This window comes from Colletotrichum fructicola, assembly GCF_000319635.2.
Source record: "Colletotrichum fructicola Nara gc5 chromosome Unknown KSG_Nara_v1_contig08, whole genome shotgun sequence".
Lineage (NCBI taxonomy): Eukaryota > Fungi > Ascomycota > Sordariomycetes > Glomerellales > Glomerellaceae > Colletotrichum > Colletotrichum fructicola.
In genome coordinates this window covers 1,870,375-1,893,514 of record NW_027094058.1, presented here as the reverse complement: position 1 = coordinate 1,893,514, position 23,140 = coordinate 1,870,375, and the positions used below count along the sequence as shown (strand labels likewise).

At 52.3% G+C, this 23,140-nt stretch overlaps 9 protein-coding genes across 9 annotated transcripts; 5 read left to right on the top strand and 4 right to left on the bottom strand.

The window, feature by feature from the left end:
• Window positions 1-338: 338 nt before the first annotated feature.
• Window positions 339-2,134, top strand: NOP12 (Nucleolar protein 12; the record flags this gene model as incomplete). The annotated part of the gene is made up of 4 exons (XM_032036357.1): window positions 339-349; window positions 405-471; window positions 536-1,576; window positions 1,631-2,134. The coding sequence occupies 4 exons, from the start codon at window positions 339-341 to the stop codon at window positions 2,132-2,134; spliced, it is 1,623 nt and encodes a 540-aa protein (XP_031884832.1).
• A 559-nt stretch (window positions 2,135-2,693) lies between these two features.
• TUB1-0 (Tubulin alpha chain) lies at window positions 2,694-4,426 on the bottom strand (the record flags this gene model as incomplete). The annotated part of the gene is made up of 5 exons (XM_032036356.1): window positions 2,694-3,172; window positions 3,229-3,732; window positions 3,796-4,106; window positions 4,180-4,238; window positions 4,415-4,426. 5 exons carry the CDS (start codon window positions 4,424-4,426, stop codon window positions 2,694-2,696), a joined length of 1,365 nt encoding a protein of 454 aa, XP_031884833.1.
• Window positions 4,427-6,150: 1,724 nt separating this feature from the next.
• Window positions 6,151-7,369, bottom strand: CGGC5_v013594 (uncharacterized protein; the record flags this gene model as incomplete). The annotated part of the gene is made up of 2 exons (XM_066152948.1): window positions 7,011-7,051; window positions 7,111-7,369. 2 exons carry the CDS (start codon window positions 7,367-7,369, stop codon window positions 7,011-7,013), a joined length of 300 nt encoding a protein of 99 aa, XP_066007830.1.
• A 505-nt stretch (window positions 7,370-7,874) lies between these two features.
• On the top strand, window positions 7,875-9,510 carry CGGC5_v013593 (uncharacterized protein; the record flags this gene model as incomplete). Its single annotated transcript, XM_066152947.1, has 4 exons — window positions 7,875-8,141; window positions 8,226-8,836; window positions 8,903-9,164; window positions 9,226-9,510. 4 exons carry the CDS (start codon window positions 7,875-7,877, stop codon window positions 9,508-9,510), a joined length of 1,425 nt encoding a protein of 474 aa, XP_066007832.1.
• A 351-nt stretch (window positions 9,511-9,861) lies between these two features.
• On the bottom strand, window positions 9,862-11,560 carry CDH-1-1 (Cellobiose dehydrogenase; the record flags this gene model as incomplete). The annotated part of the gene is made up of 2 exons (XM_032036353.1): window positions 9,862-10,872; window positions 10,925-11,560. The coding sequence occupies 2 exons, from the start codon at window positions 11,558-11,560 to the stop codon at window positions 9,862-9,864; spliced, it is 1,647 nt and encodes a 548-aa protein (XP_031884834.1).
• A 2,230-nt stretch (window positions 11,561-13,790) lies between these two features.
• On the bottom strand, window positions 13,791-15,066 carry CGGC5_v013591 (uncharacterized protein; the record flags this gene model as incomplete). The annotated part of the gene is made up of 5 exons (XM_066152946.1): window positions 14,423-14,440; window positions 14,493-14,543; window positions 14,611-14,678; window positions 14,748-14,784; window positions 14,863-15,066. 5 exons carry the CDS (start codon window positions 15,064-15,066, stop codon window positions 14,423-14,425), a joined length of 378 nt encoding a protein of 125 aa, XP_066007831.1.
• Window positions 15,067-16,952: 1,886 nt separating this feature from the next.
• Window positions 16,953-18,488, top strand: easC-1 (Acyltransferase easC; the record flags this gene model as incomplete). Its single annotated transcript, XM_032036351.1, has 1 exon — window positions 16,953-18,488. One exon carries the CDS (start codon window positions 16,953-16,955, stop codon window positions 18,486-18,488), a length of 1,536 nt encoding a protein of 511 aa, XP_031884840.1.
• A 571-nt stretch (window positions 18,489-19,059) lies between these two features.
• Window positions 19,060-20,334, top strand: CGGC5_v013589 (putative NADH dehydrogenase; the record flags this gene model as incomplete). Its single annotated transcript, XM_032036350.1, has 1 exon — window positions 19,060-20,334. One exon carries the CDS (start codon window positions 19,060-19,062, stop codon window positions 20,332-20,334), a length of 1,275 nt encoding a protein of 424 aa, XP_031884841.1.
• Window positions 20,335-21,549: 1,215 nt separating this feature from the next.
• faeA (Feruloyl esterase A) lies at window positions 21,550-22,859 on the top strand (the record flags this gene model as incomplete). Its single annotated transcript, XM_032036349.2, has 2 exons — window positions 21,550-22,747; window positions 22,807-22,859. The coding sequence occupies 2 exons, from the start codon at window positions 21,550-21,552 to the stop codon at window positions 22,857-22,859; spliced, it is 1,251 nt and encodes a 416-aa protein (XP_031884838.2).
• Window positions 22,860-23,140: the final 281 nt, after the last annotated feature.

The window sequence follows — 23,140 nt, the reverse complement described above, 5'->3', positions numbered from 1 at the left end:
TTTGCCCGTCTTGCCCAGTGCGGAACCAGCATCGGTCGGCAGAACGAGTCCTCGCCCTGACAGCGAAAGCGGTGAGAGCTGGCACAACAGTGGGCACGGGGCACTTGTTCTCGGCAAATAGCGCCCGGCAGACCTTTTGCGCCAATGGCTGGTTGTTCCGTTTCTTATCAGCCTCCGAACCGCCGAAAATTCCTTATCGGCTTGGGGGGCGCAGGCCGGCGACAGAGGAGCTTGATTATTTTTTCTGGCGGGAGACTTTGGCGGCCGGTGCATCTACAGCAGGCCCGCTGCAGAAAAAACATCGTGACGTTACGCAAGCAAAGAAACTCGTCGCAACAATGGCCAAGGGGTATGGTTGGGACTATTTGAAGTGTTACAACACAGAATACTTACATGTTTACCAGTAACTCTAAAATTACGGCCTCAACAAAGGCTATTGACCCCACCCTCGATGCACTCTTCGCATCCAGTGTAAGTCTTTGATATAACACTGGTAGTCGGCCAATTGAAGTCGCATAATTCTAACAAATTCCAGGCTGGTCCGGTCAAGGCTCCATCTACGACGAGATACTCCCAAGCGCCGCCCCCGAAGCCAAAGCCCGAAACGGCAGACTCTGACGAAGAACTGCCCGATGCCGATGAGGAAGACGACGAAGAGCTTTCGGAGCTAGAGCAAGACTCCGAGGAAGGAAGCGATGACGACGATGAGGCCGAGGCTGAGTCAGAGGAAGAGGTGGACCTAGAAACCGCCGCGAAACCTAAGAAGGAGCGCAAGCGCAAGAGGGACGAGGACGATATCGAGGGCAAGTACCTAAGCAAGCTTGCGCAAGCCGAGGAGAAGGAGACACCCGCGGAGAAGCGCAGCAAAAAGGAGGACAAGAACGAGGAGGCAGCTTCAGAAGAGGAGGAGGAGGAGTCCGACTCTGAAGTCCCCGTCCATGAGTCCCTCGCAGCCGAGGGCAAGAACAAGGACAAGAACGACGAGATCGACAAGGCGAACCGCACCGTCTTCCTCTCCAACGTCGCCTCCGAGGCCGTCTCCAACAAGGCCGCCAAGCGCACCCTCGAGGCCCACCTCACCAGCGTCCTCGACAAGGACGCCACCCCGGCGCAAAAGATCGAGTCCATCCGCTTCCGATCCGTCGCCTTCTCCGGCGGCGCCCTGCCCAAGCGCGCGGCCTACATCACCAAGGCCGTCATGCAGGAGACGACAAAGTCCGCAAACGCGTACGTCGTCTTCTCGACCCCCGCGGCCGCGCGCAAGGTTGTCGCAGAGCTTAATGGCACCGTTGTCCTGGAACGCCACCTGCGCGTCGACAGCGTTGCCCACCCTTCTCCGACAGACCATCGCCGCTGTGTGTTTGTTGGTAACCTGGGCTTCGTCGACGACGAGACGATTACTACAGTGGACGAGGCCGGTGAGACGGTGCAGAGGAAGCGCACCAAGGTTCCCGCAGACATTGAAGAGGGTCTGTGGAGGACGTTTGGCAAGCAAGCTGGCAAGGTCGAGAACGTGCGCGTCATTCGTGATCCCAAGACGAGAGTGGGCAAGGGTTTCGCCTACGTTCAGTTCTACGTGAGTACCAACAGAGCTCCCCAGGTTGCAGTCGCAAGATGCTAACATTCATAGGACGCCAACCACGTCGAAGCAGCCCTCCTCCTGGACGGCAAGAAGTACCCTCCCATGCTCCCCAGAATCATGCGTGTAACCCGTGCCAAGGCCCCCCACAAGACGGCACTCGCAATGGAGCGCTCATCCAAGGCGAGGGGTCAAGCCGCTCGCGGCGCACCGGGTAGCACAAGCTACAAGGCGAAGATCACTCCCGAGCAAAAATCCATGGCCGGCCGTGCAAGCCGTCTTCTGGGTCGCTCCGGTGCCATGCGTGAGCAGCGCAAGGGCGGTGACAGGAAGCCCCCTAGGGCCAGCGGCTCTGGTGTTGTTCCCAAGGATGACATCAAGGCGCCGGAGGCCTTCATCTTTGAGGGACGTCGCGCCAGCGCCAAGGACGGCAGGCCCAAGGATCTCAAGTTCGGCAACAAGAGGGCCAAGGTCAAGGGTCGTGTCCAGAAGTCGAAGCCTACAGGTCGCGGCGCGAAGAGAGCGGAGGCGTGGAAGAACAAGGAGAAGAAGTAAAGAGGTTGTTAATGATCGGGCAGAGAAGCATGTATTATTGTCAGGGAATACCACTGGTGAACATAAAACGGCATAGGTAAAAGGCGTCCAAAAATGAGATAGATCACTTATTGCAGCCACATGATAATTCTTACCTCACTTCATTCCTGACATTGTGACATCACTGGAGTGAGGTCGTCTGGCACGCTGATGTGGAAATGTAATGTGCAATTTCAGTTACAATTGACTACGGGAAAAGGCCCCGACCTTTCAAGTATCGGGGAACCAAAAGACCACGTGTATGTACTCGTGTGAAGAAAAGGGACTTGGTCTCATCTATTATCAACTCGAGCTTGACTCCGAAATATCCATTCATGGGTTATGGGGTAATCCAGTGTCTTGCGCGTCCATGTCCGTTCAGTGGGAACGAGAACAGAGAAATCTACTGAACCGACACTCCAACGGCCGCCAAAACAAACTTTTTCGTGAATTCGTTCCGCCCAAGGCCACCAGATACGTCGTAGTTCGTCGCAGTAACCGATTTACCGCGAAACGAAGAAACGGTGCGTCCGATGTCGGCTTAGTACTCAATGTCTCCCTCGTCGGCCTCGTAGGAGTCGGCAGCGACCTCCTCGTAGTCCTTCTCGAGAGCGGCAAGGTCCTCACGGGCCTCGCTGAACTCACCCTCCTCCATACCCTCACCGACGTACCAGTGGACGAAGGCACGCTTGCTGTACATGAGATCGAACTTGTGGTCCAATCTCGACCAGGCCTCGGCGATGGCGGTGGTGTTGGAAAGCATGGAGACGGAACGGTCGACAGAGGCAAGACCACCGTCGCCGGCGGCGGCGGGAACGGCCATGGGCTTCTGGTAGTTGATTCCGAGCTTGAAACCAGTAGGGCACCACTCGACGAGGTTGAAGGAGGCCTTGGCCTTGAGGGCGGCGATGGCAGCGTTGCAGTCGCGGGGAACGACGTCTCCACGGTACAGGAGAGCGACAGCCATGTACTTGCCGTTGCGGGGGTCGCAGACGACCATCTGGTTGTTGGGCTCGAAGCCTGCAATCTGTCAGTTTCTGTGTTCTCAAAGCGCGTAGGTACTGGGGCAGACGTACACTGGAAGGTAAGCTCCTGAACCTTGAAGCTCTCGTGAGAGCTCTTGGAAGCCGAGATGACGGGAGCGTAGCTGATGAGGGGGTAGTGGATACGAGGGTAGGGGACCAGGTTGGTCTGGAACTCGTTCAGATCGACGTTGAGAGCACCGTCGAAGCGGAGAGACGAGGTGATGGAGGAGACGACCTGAGCGATCAGGCGGTTCAGGTGGTCGTACGAGGGACGGGGGATGTCGAGGTTGCGGCGGCAGATGTCGTAGACAGCCTCGTTATCAACCAGGAAGGTACAGTCCGAGTTCTCGATGGTGCTGTGGGTAGACAGAACAGCGTTGTAAGGCTCGACGACGGCAGTCGAGACACGAGGAGCGGGGTAGACGGCGAACTCGAGCTTCGACTTCTTGCCGTACTCGGTGGAAAGGCGCTCAAGGAGCAGAGCACCGAAACCGGAACCGGTACCACCACCGAAGGAGTGGAAGATCAGGAAACCCTGGAGAGAGTGGCAGTTGTCTGTTGATGTCGGTCAGTTTGGGCGCGGGCTGACGGGTATGCATTGGGCGGGCAGGAACGAACCGGCGACGCGGCGGACACGGTCGATGACATTGTCAACCATCTCCTTGCCAATGGTGTAGTGGCCACGGGCGTAGTTGTTGGCGGCATCCTCCTTGCCGCTGATCAACAGCTCGGGGTGGAACAGCTGGCGGTAGCCACCAGTCCGGATCTCGTCAATGGGGGAAGGGTCGAGGTCGACGAAGAGGGATCGAGGGACGTATTTGCCATTGCTAGTCTCGGTAAAGAACGTCTCGTAGGATCCTCCGTCGACGACGTCCTTGGCGTTGGGGTCAGGACGACCATCGGGGCCGAGGCCGTGCTCGAGGAGGTAGCTGCGCGCTGGCGGTCAGTCCATCGGATTTTCCATCGGATAAGGAAGGCATGGGACGAAGAAAGTCGACGTACAGCTCCCAAGCAGAGTTGCCCAGCTGGGTACCGGCCTGGCCGAGGTGAAGGTGAAGAATCTGGAGAAGATTGATGTCAGTTTCGAAGCTATCAGGGCCGAGGCAAGGCGAGGTAGGCTGGGTAGCTGGGCTGGATTTCAGGGGTTGTTGCTGCCGCGAAAATGGACAGCGAAGCCACAATGCAGCAGGTTGAATCGCCTGTTGGGAATTTTGGAAAAGAAGACGCGTTTACTTACCTCGCCCTTCATGATGAATCGTAGCTGGACGGTTCTGGAGGGATACTGCGACGCAAATTGGGATGGGGAAGGGGAATATTTTCACGCGCGCAGCGCAGAGATGAGGTTCGGAAGAGCTAGGGGGAGGGAAGGCGTGGTGATGGTTTTCAGAGGTTTGGAGGGTCTCTTGTTGTGGGCAAGGCGGGGCAGAATCAACAAGGCCGGCCAGTGGCACGATAGGCCTGTGGGAGAAGGGTGCCTCCCCTCCTTCACCGGGTTTAGCGCCAATTGATCACTGCTAGCTTGGTCTGTTGGGTCTCCAGTACTTGCCAGACTGCGGGGTCCTGCTGAGCCAATCAAGTAGCTGCGACCCTCTCACCGCTACATGGTCCAAGCGTTTTTGCTCAGTGGCTATTGGGTGGCATTCAGGGGTGCATGAAGATACCTGGGCACTGCCACCTGCCATCACAACACACTGAGTTGGCTCTTTCAGCCTGTTGGCAGTCACAGCAGCCTGGCAGGTGCAATGCCGTGCTCCAATATCAACTAAAGAAGCTACTTCCCCAGCCTTCTTGCCTAGACTTGGCCACTAAGCTTCACCGGGTTAACATTCACCGCTCGCTTTCACATTGACTTCACACCTCACTGGCTGTCATCTCTTAATTGGCCAATGGTCTGTGCGCAATGTCCAAATTGTACAAGGATCTTTCAATGACAGACAAGATCAGCAACGAAACCACAACACAAGAGATTGTTCTATCCTCTTCGAGTTTCAATGACTCTTTGCCTGTTCTCACTCACTTCACCATGTTTCTGAGTGTTTATCAGATGATAGGATGCTTCCAGACCTCAAAACACTGACAGCAGGCAGGTTTGGCTTAACTCAACTCATACTAAGGTAGTATCGCCCTAAGGGAATTCCTCGCGCCGTCGGCGGGATCCGAGCGATCCCTGGAGGGGCCGTGCCGGATCCGGCCCCACTCACCAGCTTAGGTTCGCCCATTCCAATCTGATGAACGAAACTGATCAAGGCAACTCCATCCACTGACGTTGAAGCTGGGAATATCTGTGTTTCAACGAATGCCTGGCATTGCAACTTGTTGCATGCTACAGTATTCACATCTCCAATGTTGGCAGCTCGGGCATGCCTGATCAGAAGAAGGGTTGAGAGGGCCAGTGGAGCAATTAGACTGCCACCTCATAAGCTACGGATGTTCAATGCAGGGAAGAAAAACTTACGCAGTACCACACCCAGGCATATGTAGCTGCCGGCTTTGATGATCTGTGCTTTTTGCCAACTCCGAGCCGCGTATTGTGTTGAATGGCCGCTCCGGACGTTGATCTCGTCGATGCACTTTGTTCACGTTCCCTAGGACCAGTTTCCGCGCTTGAAGTCTTAGGATTCAATGCCTTTACCACTTCCTTGCCGTGACTCGATTGCTGGCTTGATTCGTTAAGCACCGGTTTGGTGGCTTGATACCTTGGTGGAGAGGAAGTGTCTGTCGCGGCATGACGTTCAGTATTGCCTCTAGATTTTCCTTTCTCTGTTGTGTCTCTCATTTCCAGTCCTGTGATATGAAGTGGAAGAGATGCGAGCGAGAGTTGCTGTAAGTGTCTTCCTAGGTGGCGTGAAAGAGACTCGAGGTTATTCGATGTAGGTAGGCTTGGCCTCCATTCTGTGCATAAACAACATGAACTGCTGTCGTCCTCCTCCAAGCGTTCGCATGCTCTGAGCACCCAGGGTAGCTGATTCAACGTTACGCTTCCCGGATGGCTTGCCTCAAGATGTCTTTGAAGAGCATCAGAACTTCGAAAATGGTCTCTTGCACTGCAAAACATGCATGACCACCTCCGCCGATGTGCCTCCACCTCATGCTTGAACCAAGCGCTTCGAGTTTCGAAAAGTCGTAATGGCTCTTCGCAATCTTGAAATGTGCAGATGTATGGCTGGAGGTCGGAGAATACATGATTCCTAGTAACAATCATTAGCCAACAATGATCAATAGATTGAGTATGGGACTCATGGAAACCACTTACTTCCATTCATACCGGTCTCCCACACTGCAGATTGTTCTGCAGTAAGGACACTCGAACTTTTCCTCATACCGAAGGGGAACACCATCAATTACCATGTCAGTGAGATTGGGAACACGCAAGCCTTGGGCCTCATCTGCTGTGTCGTGGTCGCTGGCGAATGAAGTCGCAGACCCATGTAACGACAACGCTCTCATGGGCGCCAATAATCCAGACTGCCCAGAGTCTTCCGAGAAAGTAGTTGCTTTCGAAGACGTCGTATCCTTTGGATTCTTTCCTTTGTCCTCAAATAGACCAGGTCGGTGTTTCTGCCTGTACTGTATGAAATTTCTGCGTTGACTGACTGCATTGCCAAGTCTTTGCAATAACCATGGGCTCTCCTTCGCCTTAGGGAATTTGTCTCCGACATTTGTTATGTCTTGAGAATTCGTGATTGGCTCGAAAGAGATGTTCGGCGCGCGACCTCTCGGTCTGTGCCTCCTCAGGATGATTGACAGCTCAAACAAATGGTCGATTGCTGATTTGATGTTTAACAAGAGCTCTTGTAGTTCGTCTTTCTCAACTTCTGGACGTCCATATCTGTTCACAACTTTCCGCCTGTTGATTGCGGCACCCGATAAGATCCTGAGAGCTTTGATAATTAGAATCGTCGCGATACATGTATCCATAGCGTTTGACCTTACCCGAAGTCCCTGATTCTTTGATTCTCCCCAGGCCGGACACAATACTTGATCTCATGTCATCAGCTTCTCTGACGCGGTAATCCAGCGATTTAGGAGAGGTTTTTGGCCGCAGAGCTCCAATATTTGCAGCCCAGACCCGGAACCTGCCGCGGCAGTCTTCCACCAAAGCATATCGGCCATCCTCGTTTGAACTTGAGGACTTATCAACTAGATGATCGAGCGTGTCCAGACACGACGTTCCAAGCTCAGCAATTGTCATAGCGGCCTATACAGAACTCGTATTTTTACTTGTAATAGAACAAGTTGGACTTTGGAAGACGAAATCAAAGCGGGATTTCCGCCATTCTTTGGGAGGGGTTTGCAGCTCTTCGCAGCCTTGCCATATCATGCCAGTCTTCGGAACACGTCACCCATCACATACGTCATTATTGCATGCCACATGAGCTTACTTGCATAACCAACAACAAATCAGAAATCTTCACGTGTCGTGAGTTATTTTTTGTTGATCTAATGGTAGAATTGAATCGAAAGCGGCCTGACATGCAAGTGAACTTTCATCTGTTCATTCCACGATTCTCCACGCTCAGCCAGCCGATCATTTCATCGAAAGCAGCAAAAGAATAAGTTGTCGCCGAAGATATGCTGCAATGTCCGGCTTCGAAATAGCTGGTGTGGTCTTGGGGGCATTTCCCCTCCTCCTGGATGGCGCTAAAGAACTTCAAGGGCTCGCGAAAAAGTTTGAATTTTATTGGGAATTCCGAACCATGTTTGAGTCATTCATTGATGATGTAGTCGGTCAGCGCATATCTTATGATCTGAACATCGCTCTTTTACTGGACGCTCTCGATGTATCTGAAGAGGAGCGGAAAAGGCTTTACGACGGTACTGAGCCTGGCCTGTGGCACGAAAGGCATATCGAAGCGGAGATCCGACGCAAAGTCAAGGAGGAACACTTCCGCTGGCTAATATGTCGTTTTCAAAACGTAGGAGCTGCTTTGGACGAACTTCGCCAGTTGTTGGCCATTGATAAAGTCAGTAACGATTTGCTTGGTGCACGGTGTGCTGTGTGGACATACAGTCTCAAATTCTGCATGCAAACTAACCTGTCGAACCAGAGCCGTGCCCGAAGGATTGAGAGCAAAACCTATCGCCTAGCCACCAGTGTTTCTAATCGAAAAGACGAGCTTCTGACTAAGCTGAAAAAGAACAACGACGACATACGCCGCTATCTTGATGGTGCCATGGACTTGAACTTTACCTTCGATTCGGCCTCTAGACCTTCTCCGGGGAATGGAACCCATTGGAAAAGTTATGAGAAGGTCCAAGACCAAGCAGAGGAGCTATTTAGGACATTGCAAGAACACTGGCCGGACAATTGCGTATGCTCAAGCGGCCACCCTTGTGGCATCACAGCCCAGAGACGTCAGAACAGCGACGAGGAAGGTGAGAGTATCGCATTGATGTTTAATCCCCTTGGATACGATCAGGGGTTGCATGTGAGAGTTCGCGTAAGTCAGGATGGGCCACAAGAGATGGGCAAGATGCGCTCCGAAAGCGATGACGCCGTGGATAAGCTGGACGAGCTCAGTCAACGTCTCTCTGCCAGTAACGCATTGAAGAAATTGAAGCAGAAGCGGAATTTCGCGAGATGGTTTTCGCCCGAACTGTTTTCCATCGCTCCGCCGAAGGAGGCGAGCACAAATGCACAACCGAATCAAAGCAAAGCGTAAGTAACCACTGATTTACACTAGACACAGGACTGTTACCAATTCTAAGGTCATTCAAATTATAGACAACACATTGACGCCTCCGAGCAAGAAAACACCTCTTTGCCGATTCAAAACCTTTGTGAATCGATAGCTTTCGCGCCTGCCAAGCCCTACGTTGGTTTTCTGAAGTCCAAGAACAACCAGCATATCTACTTTCATTCTGCTCCTTGGCGACAAGCTGAGGAACCCATCGAGGTCGAATCACTGGATTCAGTCATCAGGACCCAAATCTATCGCGCGAAGAGACTGCGTATTGGATTATCAACGGTTCTACTACTGGCTTGTGTAGGATCCTCGCCGTGGCTCCCTACTTCATGGTCTCCTGGGGAGCTAATGTTCCTACGAGATCCCGGGACGTCTGCTTTACAGCCCTACCTCGTACACCAATCTCTCCTTGACTCCCTACGACGCTTCAAAGTGGACAACATTCGCGAACAGGAGCGATCGAAACTTCACATTCTGGGAATTATTCTTCTTGAACTGCTTTATCGCCAGAAGTTGGAGAGCCATCCGTCACATCCAAAGATGTCGATGGACAGTACTTCCACAGAACTTACGAACTTCTGCACGGCGATGGAGTGGCATCAAGAAGTTGAGCCAGATTTTGGAAAGCCTCTTGCAGACGCTATAATATGGTGTCTTTTGTGCTTTCGAAATCCTGGGAAGGGGATAGGAAGCACTGATTGTTTGAAAGATATGTGGCAACATGTTGTTCTCCCTCTAGAAAAGCTTTTGTCGACATGGTAGTGGGAATTCCCTCCTTCCCGTGTGGCTCGTTGAAGGTCAAGGTTAAAGCCAGCTCGTGTCTTCCTGAACTAGAGACATAGCTCTCAGTGCACTGGCAAAAGGTCATTCAAAAATTTGGTGTACAGTTTCATTTTTATTCTGGTATTAGTTCATAGGTTTTGGTACACTCCTGGTTTTGGTATGGATACTGCTGAAGTGGTTATGTGAAAACACTGCTACATTATGAATGCATGAACTAAGCCTCAAGAGCCAGAATTCTCTTGGCAGCATACGCAGCAGCGACCATGATGGGAGCCTGAGTGTTGCCAGTAGGGACCTCGGGGTGCATGCTTCCATCCACAACAAACAGGTTCTCAGTACCCCAAACCTTGGTGTCAGGGTCGACGACGCTCTTGCCGTCGTTGGAAGAACCCATCTGGGTAGTGCCAAGGTAGTGGCTACCGCTACCAGCCGCAGCAACAAGAGCCTCGGCCGTGGCGTTCCCAGGAACACTCAGGATGCTGTCAGGCTTGCGGGCGTACTGGAGCAGAGTGTCAACCATGGTAGTCAGAGCCTCAACATCACCCTCGGTGTGCAGGAGAGGCTTCTGGGTCATGTTGGTAGCTCCCTCAGGCGTGATCTCGACGGTGCCGACGGAAGTGGTACCGTGGGTGAGGTAGACCTTGACACCAATGGTGTTGTTGGCATCAGCACGAACGGTACCCTGGATGTGACGGGTAGCGCCATCAGAGGTGTTGACGGAAGTCCAGAAGTTCAGGCGCTGGCCAGACTGAGCCATGAGACCGCTGCCTTGGGCGAAGAGGTCGATGGAGGTCTGGTCGGGGCTGGTCCAAGCAGTGCTGGGGAGGGCAACAAGCTTGTCCTTGGTGGTGAAGGTGACGGTGGCGATGGCATGGTCCTTGAGGTTCTCGCCGACAGGAAGCTCAATCCACTGCTCCTTGGGAGGAAGCTGGATGTTGGTGTTGCCGGAAGCAACGATCTCGATCTGGGCGGCAGGGCCGATGCCGGAGTTGAAGAGGACACGGGGAGTGGAGTGGGAGCCGGCGGCCAGGACCAGGGATCCGCCCTTGGCCAGGTTGATGATCTCACGGGCACCGCTGTCGTGCTCAACCTCAATGCCGGTGACCAGGCCACCCTCACGGATGGCACGAAGAACCTTGGTGTTAAGCTCGAGGTGGAAGTTGGAGAGGGCCTCGGCGTCGGGGAGGATAGCGCGAACGGGGCTGTCACGGAGGCCGTGGGCGATCTATACATTGTTAGAATGGGCTTAAAGGTCTTAAAAGAACGTCGTTACTTACCGACCAGGGAGGGTGAGAGTACATCAACTCCTTTGCCTCAACATCGTTCAGGGCATCCTGCTCGCTCCATCCGTTGGCATCCAAGAAGCGGGACATGATCTCGAAAGCGCCGTCATCGTAGCGCTTCCCGTCCTCCGAAGCCAAGGTGGTACCGGGAAGGCGCTCGTAGAACTCGGCGGCCGCATCGGCGATGCCGTTCTCCCAGTGCCACTCCTCGGGCCAGGACGCGAAGTCCGCGGCGCGGGGCCTGACGAACATGAGTGCGTTGAGCATGGTTGAGCCACCGAGGAGGCATCCCGCCGCAATGGCAAGATCTCTGCAGTACTGCAGATCGGGGGAGGCGCCAGTGTGGTCGGCCATGCCAGGAACATCGTACATGGTGACGGTGCTGTTCCATGGCATCGTCTTGTTGTTGCCGGTCATGTAGAAGGAACGTCCACCACGCTCAAGCAGGAGCACGCTGCGACCGGAGTTGGCGAGCTTCTCAGCTGCGACAATACCAGCGGTTCCACCTCCAGCGACAATGTAGTCGTAGGTGGTGTTGCGGGTGGTCGTGGCATTGTCGCGGGCGTACATGCGAGCGGCGGCCGTCTCGCCCAGCGCCAGAAGCGCGGAGCTCAGAGTAATGAACTTCATGATGCCGGATGACGATGCAAAGAAAGGAATGGCAAGACACTCAACCAAGAGCTTGAAGAAAAAATCAACGTCATGATGTTGGCTTACACCTTAAATATGTGAACGATTGATAAGATGAGATTGATAATCTTATTCAAGTACCTTGTCTCGGTACTGGAAAACACTCCGCAGAACCGTAGGGTACTAACTAGGAAAGGCAACGATGGCACCTGTTCTGTGGATCTGATAATATAAGCATACTCCAGTGTGGAGGCCCTACACGAGAGCCCAGTGAATCAGGCAACTGGACGCGGACGATCGCGGGAAAACTTTGTCGTTTCTTGGTCGTGTATTGTCTTGGCTGACTGCCCGAATGCCTCGCGTAAAAATGCCTCATATTCGGACCGTCGCCGAATCAGTACGACTACGTGGAGAAAGGCGGTGCAAGACGGAGCCCGTGATCAATCAGAATTCAAGCAGACCGGGTAATTGAACTCCCAACGAGCTGAGCCATGTCGTCAAATCTTGCTCTACCCAGTCTGCTGCAGGCCGCTGCTCGGCAACCTTCTCCTGCGTGGCCGTATGCAGGCACGCGTGACGCCGGAGCGGTCAACTTGAACGGCCCAAGAAGCCCATCGAGCTTGACCGGGCTGACTTAAGAATGACATGCTGGCAATAGCAGTGGACATAAGAGTGTTTATGGTTGCCAAGGCCGAGTTCCAGACTTTAGCGACTGACAAATTTTCAAGACCTTCCGATGACAGGTTACCAACCTCGAATGACCCACTAAGCACAGCCTTAAAGATGTGACCTTCCTTAAATTTCGCCCCCGCGGCTTCCGTTCATGCGTCTCCGACGTCGCTGAAGGATGTGAAAAGCTTCCGATGAGAAAAAGGACATTGGATTTGAAAGGAGAACTTTCTGGCGCTAGTCCGCATAAAGGAGGTTGCGTTGGGAGTTGCGTCGATGCCCCTTCTTGGAAGTAAGGTCTTCGTGGACGAACTTGATTGTTAAAAAGAGTGGATACTCATCGGCATCAACTCAAAGCAGAAGCTACGGTAAAGGTTTTAAATGTCAATATGGTGTTCATGTTGTGCTCAAAGCTGGTACAATGGCACCTGGTCTGTTTGAACAGTTCAAACAGGACGGCAAACACAGCTCACAAAACAATATTCAGGCAAGCAAGGCAACAGACTGCTACGGTTAAACCAGCTTCAGTTGACCTACGTTTGCCATTCCACACGAGATTTCATCCTAGCAGTTGCACACATCGCAGCTTGGATAGAACTAGCCAAACCACGGCGAACAAATCTCCCTCTTAAAGCAACCTGATTCCTTGAGTTTACTGTAGATCGATCGAATGTCGTAGTCTGGAGGCCGAACCCCATGTTCAATATTGAGTGCGACGTCATTCCCCTGGTCGATCTGATGTTACAGATGCCAAGTTTCCCACCAACTGCAAGCAGGGGTGGCGGCGTCGCATTACTTCGGCCCCCAAATGGACACCGTGACTCTGTGCATGATGACACATCGGTTGAGACCTCCAAAATTGTGTTTTTGCTTGCATGTTTTGCAATCGAGATTTAGTTGAAATTCCTACAAAATCAGTCTCAAGACCAAAGAGGAAGATAACAGCAGCTCATAAGAGCGAATTCTCCGAACCGCCGTCAGGACGACATCACATAGAGTAGGCAGATTTCAGTAATCCATCTTCTGACCCCTAACTCTAGTTGGCCTCTGTGAGCCTTCATGTTGTGTCGCAAACCTATTGGTAGGCGCGTAGCCTTGGAGCGTCGTAAGTATGACTTCCATTTGGAAGCCGCGCTTCTTTCCGCAGGTACACAAGTGATGAGTGAACCCTCTTGTCTGGTGTGCTTACAAGAATTCGTGGCTTTTAGAATCACTATATCACGGCAAGAAAGTTAAGTTCGAAATCCTCTTACTCAATCAAGGTAAATCAAGATCATATCGCATGGCTTCAAAACTCAACCTTTGAGTTTCATGTTACTCGCAATATGTCTTTCATCAGGTTCATGGTTTCAACTCCGAAACATGTTCTATTACTCATGATGTTTGTCTTCTTGTTTCTGTGAAATTACAGATACCTGAGTCCTGACGACAATCCCTCGCTCATAGTCAGAGCTACCTTTGCTCTCAACACCATGACTCGATACCGTATCCCCAGAAGTCACCTTGCAAGTCAGCTCGACCTCATCATCTTCAAGTCTTGTATGACCTGCCTGGCTTCGGCTCAGACCAAAGCCACCCACACTTGCTCTTGCAAGTTGACTGCCGTGAGCGTTGCGGCTACGTTGACCTCCACTACCTGAGACACCGCCGCTGCGTTCACCTGCGTACGGATAAGACGGACTCTTCGAGGACTTGTTCCGACCCATGCGGAACAATGGGGCGAATGTTGGCAAGCAAGCGGAGATGATGGCGACGGAGCGCTCAAGGCTGGACCAGGCAAAGGAGGGACCCATCCACCATGTGACGTCGATGTTCTGGAACAAGCCATTGAGGTAGTAAATACGCACGACACTTGCAACGCAAACGCTGTGATTGCTTGTTAGTACATACGTTATTGAAGAGAAGCATGGAGAACGTACAAACCGCCAAGAAGCATGATACCAATAATCGAAGTCTTAGTCCGCTTGTTCATATGCAGTCCCCAGATTCGAGGCACGGATACCAGTAATATGACGATGTCGTTGAACATGTTGACGATGCCTAGAAGAAGGAAGAACAAGCTGACATTGATGCAGCTTCCCTTCTCCCCCAGATATTGAGTCCAGTAGAATGACACCGGACGGCAGGCACAGGCCATGGTAATCCAAAGAATGAATGGATATGTACTGGTAAGGAAGGTCGCGGTCCAGAACATTATCGAGTATATCTGACCTAGACCAGTCTTGGAATGAAAAAGACGACGGTAGAGAAGAAGGATGCTAACTTTTGTCGAGGTGACGGCGGTTGCGTACACGTAAGGCTCGGCATACACGATCTGATCAGGGATTAATGTCAGTGACCTGAATGATGAATGATGACAAACAAAGCCTGTCACACCATACCTTCAATAATGTCACGAAACGCGAGATGTTGCTCGACCAGACGTGTTCTCCGGCGCCATAGCTTCCGGCTTTGCATGTCAGATGGTTCTTGTGTCGCGTGATCTCATGAACGAAACAGAGGTCTCTGGCCTACTCACCCAAGATGGTCATAAACGTCGTCGCTGCGCATAAGAACTAAAATGACGAGGAAAAGCGGTCAATATCTTCCACGGGATTTCTCAGAACAGGGACAATTCACAAAGTCCAACTTACAACGCTAAGAAAGATTGCCCAATCATCGTACCAAAGTTTCGACCCCTTGACGCAGCGCACGTAAAAGCGAAGGGCGACTGATGCGGCCGCAAGGCCCAGAACGATGCATACCGCAACGTTGTAAGAGGTCACGATTTGCTCATCTAGGTCGAGTCCCGCCGGCGCCTCTCCAAAGATAGCCACGATATTTGGGTCAACGGTCATGCTGGTATGATCTGTGAAGAGTTTTGTCGAGTGGCAAGTTCTCTTCGCCAAGGGAGAAACGGAAGACGGGGAGAAAAGGGGAGCTTCACAATGACATTTGAGCGGAATGCTAGAGGGGAAAGAAGCCAACCAAAATTCTCCGCTTACCACGACGTTTTAGCGAAGATCTGAGTCGCTCTTAAGCCAACCCGCGCTTCCCCATGATTGTGGCTGGCTGTATCGACACGGAGCCTCCGAATTGACACAAATTAATTCTATTCATTCCACATTGCATTTCAGCTTCGCCTCTTTCTTGGATAACTTCACAAAAGTCTACAATTGCCTCGGTTGTCCCAAGGACTTTTGCGAGACATGTTGGCGCTAGACCAGGGGGCTAGCACTTGCGTGTATGTTTGCTTCGCGTTCGCAAGGGTAGCGGAGAGAAAAATCCGTTGGCAAACATCCAACAGTAGTACGATTCTGCAATAAGATAGAAAGATCTTCAGCTGTGCCGCATGCACATAACGATACCCAAGTCTCGGGCACCGATTAGCCCTTGGAGGCCGAGACGACCTGGTTGTTGTCGGAGAAGTTTGTTAGATGAGTAGGATGATTGATTGAGCAGTTGGTCGAAGACCCAGGGCCTTGTTGAGGCAGCATCCGAACAAGTACTCTACCCGTGAAGACGATCATGCCTTCTTCGTGTTGGTAGGTCCTCGGATTCCCACCTTTCCAGCGGTAGCAAACTGTCACTCTTTCCTGTCTGAGGCTTTTCCCACAGAACTCGGGATATCCGCGAGAACCCGAGCCTGGATGAGAGCCACCTTCATCTTCCAGCGGGAAGGATGCGGCTGTCTGTGCAAGTGTTCTCCACTTGTCTCGATGGAGTTCCTTTCAGGCCATCCATGAGAAAGCGACCCAATTGCGTCAGCCGATTTCAACAGCGAGGAACCAACACAACACCAACGTCTTATTACCAGGCATTTCCAGGGTCCACATATCATCCAACGCTCGCCTGAAGAGTGCATTGTCTCCTCTAGCGCATCGCAACAGGCAAGAAGTCCGAGTTTTCAGAAACACACCAAGGCGAATATGCGCCCTAGGAAGCTTCCGCGGCACCCATCTGCAAGCCTCCCGGTATGGTCAGCACCTTCTTGTAACGGTCTGCTCGATGCCGGGGCCCTTGCGTCTCGGCACGGCGGGAAGCCGGAGAGCAACTCGCACTCACCACCAACAGGTCCAACACACCTACCATGCGTACCGACAAGTGTCGAGCTGCAAAAACTCCACTTATCATTACGTTTAAGAGAGTGAATTCGCAAGCATCGACAGGCCCAGTTGCGCTAGCAACGGTCTAGATATCCAGAAGTCATCTTCGACAAGCCGGTTCAGGCACGCTGCCATGTGAATCACGCTCTCAAAGCCCGAAAACCCGAGCCCTTGTCAAGGGATATCGCGACTAGACTGTCATCCTCGAAGGTCGATCGGCATGGAGTCCCTTTTCGTAATGAGCAAACAAAGGAGGAACGAGGCATTTGCCTGTTCGGGATAGCGAATACGTGCAGCCTGTAATCACATTTCAACTAGAGTGCAGCGATTGAGACGCTGCAATCTGGCCGGGCCTGAAGATGTTGTTGGTTCCCCTGAACTGCATGTACTACGCCACCCGAGCTGCAGAATCGCGACCAGGTCGGCAGAAACTATCATACGAGCGACGGAAAGTTCCTTGGGGATCGAAGTTCCAGTTGAGATGATAGACCAGCGATGAGAGCTCACTTCTTCAAAAGCCCATCATCCCATGCTCTCCAGAGACGTCCAAACTGCCTGGTATCGACCATACTCTTCGCTCGGGTCTCATAGACATTTCATCTTCGTTTCAATTTTGAATTCTTTCTCAATTTCTCAAGATGGCGCCGGCATTGACTGAGCCTAGTCTGGTGACTGATGCTGGGCCTCTGCCTGAGAAGATTGTCTCCGTCACAACAGCCACGGAAATCCCCTCGCCGACTGAAACGAATCTCGACCTTGCCCCTCCCCTTCTTCCCGTCGAGCAGATCGGCCCCAAAGGATGGATTCGCTGCATCTATCACTTTGAGCTGCCTGACAACTACAATGCCGACCACCTTACACACATCCTGAAGACTGCCTACAAAGCCATGAAGGATCGTGTCCCTATCGCCGGCTGTGAGGTTGTGCCCCTCGAGGACTCAAAGCAAGCAGATCTCCTCAAGCTCCGCCATTACGGTGACGAGATTGAGGACTTCCTTGCTAAGGACCTCCGTGGCGATGAGACCTTTCCTACCTTCGCCGAGCTCAAGGACCGCGGGTTCCCTTCTTCGGCGCTCCTCCCCGAGAAGGTCTGCCGTCGTGGAATGGGTGGTGAATGGCCTCAGGCTGGTGACAGGCTAAACGTCACATGGATGCAAGCCAACTTCATCAGGGGAGGTCTCCTTCTCAACATGCTCTTCCTACATGCCTACGCAGACGGCACAACGGCCTACAAGTTCACCGAGCTCCTCGCCGAGGAGGTCCGACGCCTGCAAGGTATCCCAATTACCCTCCCGGCCGAGGTCCCCGTAGAGGACAGAGTCAAGGTGATGAAGTCCACCGGCGCCCAGCCCGGCCGCCCGGAAGACCATGCAGAATACATCGAGCTTCCTTTCACTCCCCCTGGTGTGCCACCCAAGCTCGCCTCAGACATCCACCATGGCCACGTCTGGTACTTCTCTCCCTCTGCCCTGGCTGCCCTCAAGGCCGATGCATCCCCTGCCAACGCCAAGCTCTTCAGGGGTCGAGAAGGCATTCCAGAGTACATCACCACCAATGACGCTCTGTCGGCGCTCATCTGGCGCGCGACAATGTCAGCCCAGCACAGCACCAAGATTCGCCCTGTCTCCGAAGACTCGGCCCCTTCGCCCTCGGTGATGGGCATCGCTCTCGATGCGCGCCGGAGAGCGGGCGTGCCAGTGCACAAGCACACCATCGGCAACATCCTTGGCTTCGCACCTGCCGTTCTCGATCTTCGTGAGGTTGTATCCCCGGAAAGCGAAGCAACGCTCGCGGACCTGGCCATCTGCGTCCGACGTGCTGTAGCCAAGACCAGGGATGTCTACCTTGACAGCCTCAATGCACTGGTTGAGAGGCTTCAGGATGTGACTAGGCTTGCGCCGACCATGTTCCTTGACATGCCTGGTAACCATATGCTGCAGTCATCATGGCGCGAGTTCCCTTTCTACGATATCGAATGGGGCTCTGCGTTCGGTGAGAAGATCCTGGCTGTCCGCCCGCCATCTGTGGGTGTAACGCACACGATGCAGATTGTGCTGCCGGACCCGAAGAAGGGCGGCATTGAGGTTTTTGTAGGTGTCGAGCATGAGGCAATGGAGAGGCTTTTGAATGATCCTGTTTGGAGGAAATATGCCCAGGCTCCCGAGGGCCTGTAAGCGTTGGCTTTGTATAATATGTACGTATCGTTTTAGTAGACTAGGTATCACCATGTTGGCGGTGCTAATGATGGTTTCAATGAAGAATTGCCTTTGCCAAGGATCTAGCTCCCATGCACCCCGCAAGTGTATTTCCAATCCCAATTTTTTGAGGGCGCTTTTTTGTGAAAGAGGCAGAAGTTCGTGATGCCGGATTTCCGTGTTCTCCATAAATCGGATTCTCGTCAATTCTGGATCTCGGTGTTCAGCCACGGAGATCTCCCGGCATCTGCCATCTACAAGCTGACAACCAGCTGCGACCAATCAAAGCGCCTAAATCGTTAGCTAAACTGCCTGAAATGTAACATCTCCATTTCCCGAAAGTCGATGACGTCCCGAAAGTGAAATAGCTACTCCGCAGCCGACCACCACATTTGCCAGGAACTATCGCAAAACCGTAAAACGCGTGACGTCAAGCTTGCGATGCTGAAGCTTCGCCCGCTAAGAATGAGGGGGAAACATAAGTAGGCAGGTGGCCGGACAAAGATATTTTATTGCCTTTGGGCAAACAAGACATACAGCACAAGTGAATATGGCCGACTCAAAGAAGCCCGTTCTCGCCGTCATCGGCTCCGGCTGGGGCGGCTTCACCCTGACCCAAAAGGTTGACCTCTCGAAATACACCGTCAAGGTGATCTCGCCCATCCGCACGATCCAGTACACCCCGCTCCTCGCCAGCGCGGCATGCGGCCTCTTCAACTTTCGCATGGCGGAGGAGCCCGTCCGCCGGAAAAGCCGGACGGACATGAGCTACTACAAGGCCTTCGCCGAGGACATTGACTTTGACAAGCGGGTCATCCGGTGCAAGTCCGACACGCACATCAAGGGCGACGACGAGGAGCCTGAGTTCTTCGACGTGGAGTACGACAAGCTCTGCATCGCGCCGGGGTGCGATATCCAGGACTTTGGGACGCCCGGAGCGAGCAAGCATGCTTTCTTTCTGAAGACGACGAACGATGCGCGGTTGATTCAGCAGAGGATCTTGGAGATTATGGACAAGGCGTCGCTGCCGACGGCGACGGAGCAGGAGCAGAGAGATCTTCTGAGTATCAGGATTGTGGGCGGCGGGGCGATTGGGATCGAGGCGGCCGCGGAGTTGTGGGATCTGTGGTTTGAGGAGATGAGGTTCTTGTTCCCCCAGTTGGATGGGAAGTTGACGATCACGATCCACGATGTCGCGCCTTCGATTCTGTCGACATTTGATGCCAGATTGAGCGAGTACGCGACACAGAGTTTGGAGGGGAAGCAAGTTGCGCTCAAGACTTGCTCGCACATTTCGTCGGTGGAGCCTGATGGGATCATCACGAAAGAGGATGGGAGGTTGCCTTCAGGCCTGATCATTTGGGCTACAGGGAACAAGGCAAGCTCGCTGGTGCAGAAGCTGAATGTCAAGAAGCCCGAACACGGACTACCAAGGATTCTGACGGACAAGTACTTGAGGGTTTTGCGGCCTGATGGGAGTCCGATGAAGGATGTGTACGCGTTAGGGGACGCAGCAGACATTGATGGGGTGTCACTGCCTACTCTGGCTGAGGTGGCGTTGCAGAAGGGAGAATATCTCACCACGACATTGAACGGAAGGGAAGAAGACGTGAAGCCTTTTGGTTACAAGCAGAGAGTTTTACTGGCTTACTTGGGACGCCACGATGGTATCATTGGAGGGCGACAAGAGTGGACTGGCATGAGTGCTTGGCTGGCATGGAGGTCCGGCAGTTTGGGTTGGACGAGAAGCTGGAGGAGGAAAATCATGATTATGATCAGCTGGATATTCGTCTGGCTGGGTGGAAGAGACATTGTAAGACCGTAAACGAAATGCAAGTAGTGTTTGCTTAATGGATACAACGGAAAATGACAATAGCTCAACCGAGCTGCTCAATCATTAACATGAAATAATTGGATAAATCAATTGTTGACGTGACGCCCAATCTCAGTACAGCGAGAAGCCGTGTGAATGTCATGCATTTCCTCCCGCTGCAAGCATGTGCATATAAAATGCCCCCAACGTTTGTGATCCGGTACTGCTTAAACGCTGTGCCTAGAGAGGCTACATGTCACGAGCCATGGGACTCCATGTAGCTAGTATCCTTTGCCTCGTCTAACCGCAATGCATTGCGGAAGCTCTCTGTGGTGATTACCACTCTTTTCTTCTCTGCAATGTTCAGTGAAGACTTTTGAAGTCAGTCTCAAAGTCTTTTCTTCCATTCGAGGTGAGCCTACATGCCTCTGAGTCGCAGTCAGTCAGAGCAGCAGATCACATCTACAGTGGAGCCTCAGGAAAATCACCGAAACCGTTTCTGTGGCACTATAGATGTGGTCTGATTCCATGGATTCAGTCGTCGGCAAGTCATGCACAGCTAGCCACTAAATGCCGCTATGCACCGAGCTGGAATATCTCACTTCAAAATATTTCTCAGTATACGGCAATTGATAGTTAGAAAGAGTCTTTAATTGAGCTGTTGCAAGGAGTCAAGGACCCGAAAGCATGTTGCGCCACGGTTAATGTAAGGCTGATGTTGCAAACGGCAAACCATCGCACGTGTGACTGTTGTTCCGTGGTGAGACACAACTAGCGGCAAGCCCAACCGTGTTTGAACCAGCCAGTGACCGCGTCTAACTAACCGAAAACGAGGGCCAAGACCGAGCTGGATTACAGTGGCTAGCTGGACTTGCCTTCGCTGAATGAGATGGGGGAGCTAGGTCATACGACTTTGCGGATTTTGTTTGCAATCTTCGTTCGACTTCACTAAGGTTTAAGCGTGTGTGATGAGCCAGTTTCAAGCAGACATGAGGCGACTAAGTGGGCAACCAGAAACTGTTTTCAACACGGCAGTGTGACGAGTACCAATTATTTATCTCAGACAACTGATAGTCTAACAAGTCGAAAAGAGTATAAGTATATTCGTTCAGTCTCTAGGATGTGGTTCTCAAAAGGTGTATCAATCTATTTGACTCTCTGGAACAATTTGAAGCAGCACATTTCGGATGTTGACCAACTCCTGATCACTCTAATACTCTTTTAGCCATGGCTATTGATTCATTCTCCCTCTCGGAAGTTCACGAGCAGCTGGCGATTGCCAATCTCGATCGTCTTGCCCGGCACAAACCTCCGTCTCGCCCAGACAATTCCCTCATCGATAACAAGGAGCTTTGCAACATCACACTCCGAATCCTAGAAGGATGGAGTTCCGATAATACTGCGAGCATCAACACTTCAATTGCATCGCAAGTTTTCATTGGGCAAAGTAACATTTCATGGCCTATCGCATTTCTTCCTTTCATGGAGAGCATGGGCATGTACCTTCGCGATTACAGTCTGCTTGACGAGGCTTGGCAGGAATATCGCGCCTACAAAGCTAATGGATCAAACGACGAAATCACTCTTAAGCATTGCGTCAAAACATACCATGCCGCCTATGATCCGATCAGGAAGCTAGCCCAATTTTGGGGCTTAGAATTCGTGCCTCTCTGCGATTTGCTTCATACACCGCCGGACGGCCAACCTCATTGGGATGGACCGTATTGCGGCGCTTTCTACACAACAAACGCTCAGAAAAACAGCCCGTTTGTCGGGATTGCCTTCAAAGGCACCAATCCCGCGAACCTACGAGACGTCAAGGTTGACTACAACTACCAACTCACCAGCGTTGGACAGTATCTCGGCGGGGCCCCCACGAGAGTGTCCCTTGGTGTCTTCACTGCTCTTTTCTCCCGGTTCGAAGAGATAGAAGACATTGCGTATGATTACATAGTCGCTTCACTTACCAAGTGCGTGTCGACCATACCTGGGCGTTCTGATACCAACATCGTCAAGGCTCATGTAACCGGACATTCCCTGGGAGGCTCCTACTCTTCACTTTTCTACGCCCAATTTTTCCAAGATGGCGGAAAGATCCCGGTCAACATTGGAGATGAGTACACATTCGGTGCTCCCAGGGTTGGGAACGAGGAGTGGGCAACTTACAACAACACCAATTTCAGCCCGCCGTCTAATTCACAGTCTTGGAGAGTGGTAAATGACCAGGATCTGGTTCCGCAGATTCCAGCCACCAGTCTCAGACCTACAGAATTAGATTTCTATCATATCGACAAGGGCATGAAGATATTCAACGACAATGTGCCACAGCCCATCCCCACCGAAATTGGACTCCCCCCTCCGCCCCCTGTCCAATTCGACAGTCTGGCCGCTCTAATCAAGGCTATCAAAGATTCGACCTTTCACTGTGAGTAATACCGAGAACTTCGTGTCTCGCAAATTATATTGACATATTTGGACATCAAGTACCGAAGTCCTACTACGACTCGATGGTTTGTGCGATCAACAACACCAAGTAGCCACTTGTGCGAGCGGTCAAGAATCGAGATGGTGTAGCCACCCTCAAGTAACGAACTCACTGCTCTCTGATTTGATGATCTCTGATTGTTGGTTATTGTTTGGGGAGTGCCTAGTCCCGCGGAAATACGAAAAGAAGAACAAGAACGGAGGGGGAAAAAAAGGCAAACAACATGCGGTCAACTTACATCAGCGTTTATAATCTGAGCATGTGCCCCCGGTTAGGCTTCTTGTTTCTTGACTGGAGAGAAGCGTCTTTTGGGGCCACTTTCGTTTTACCATC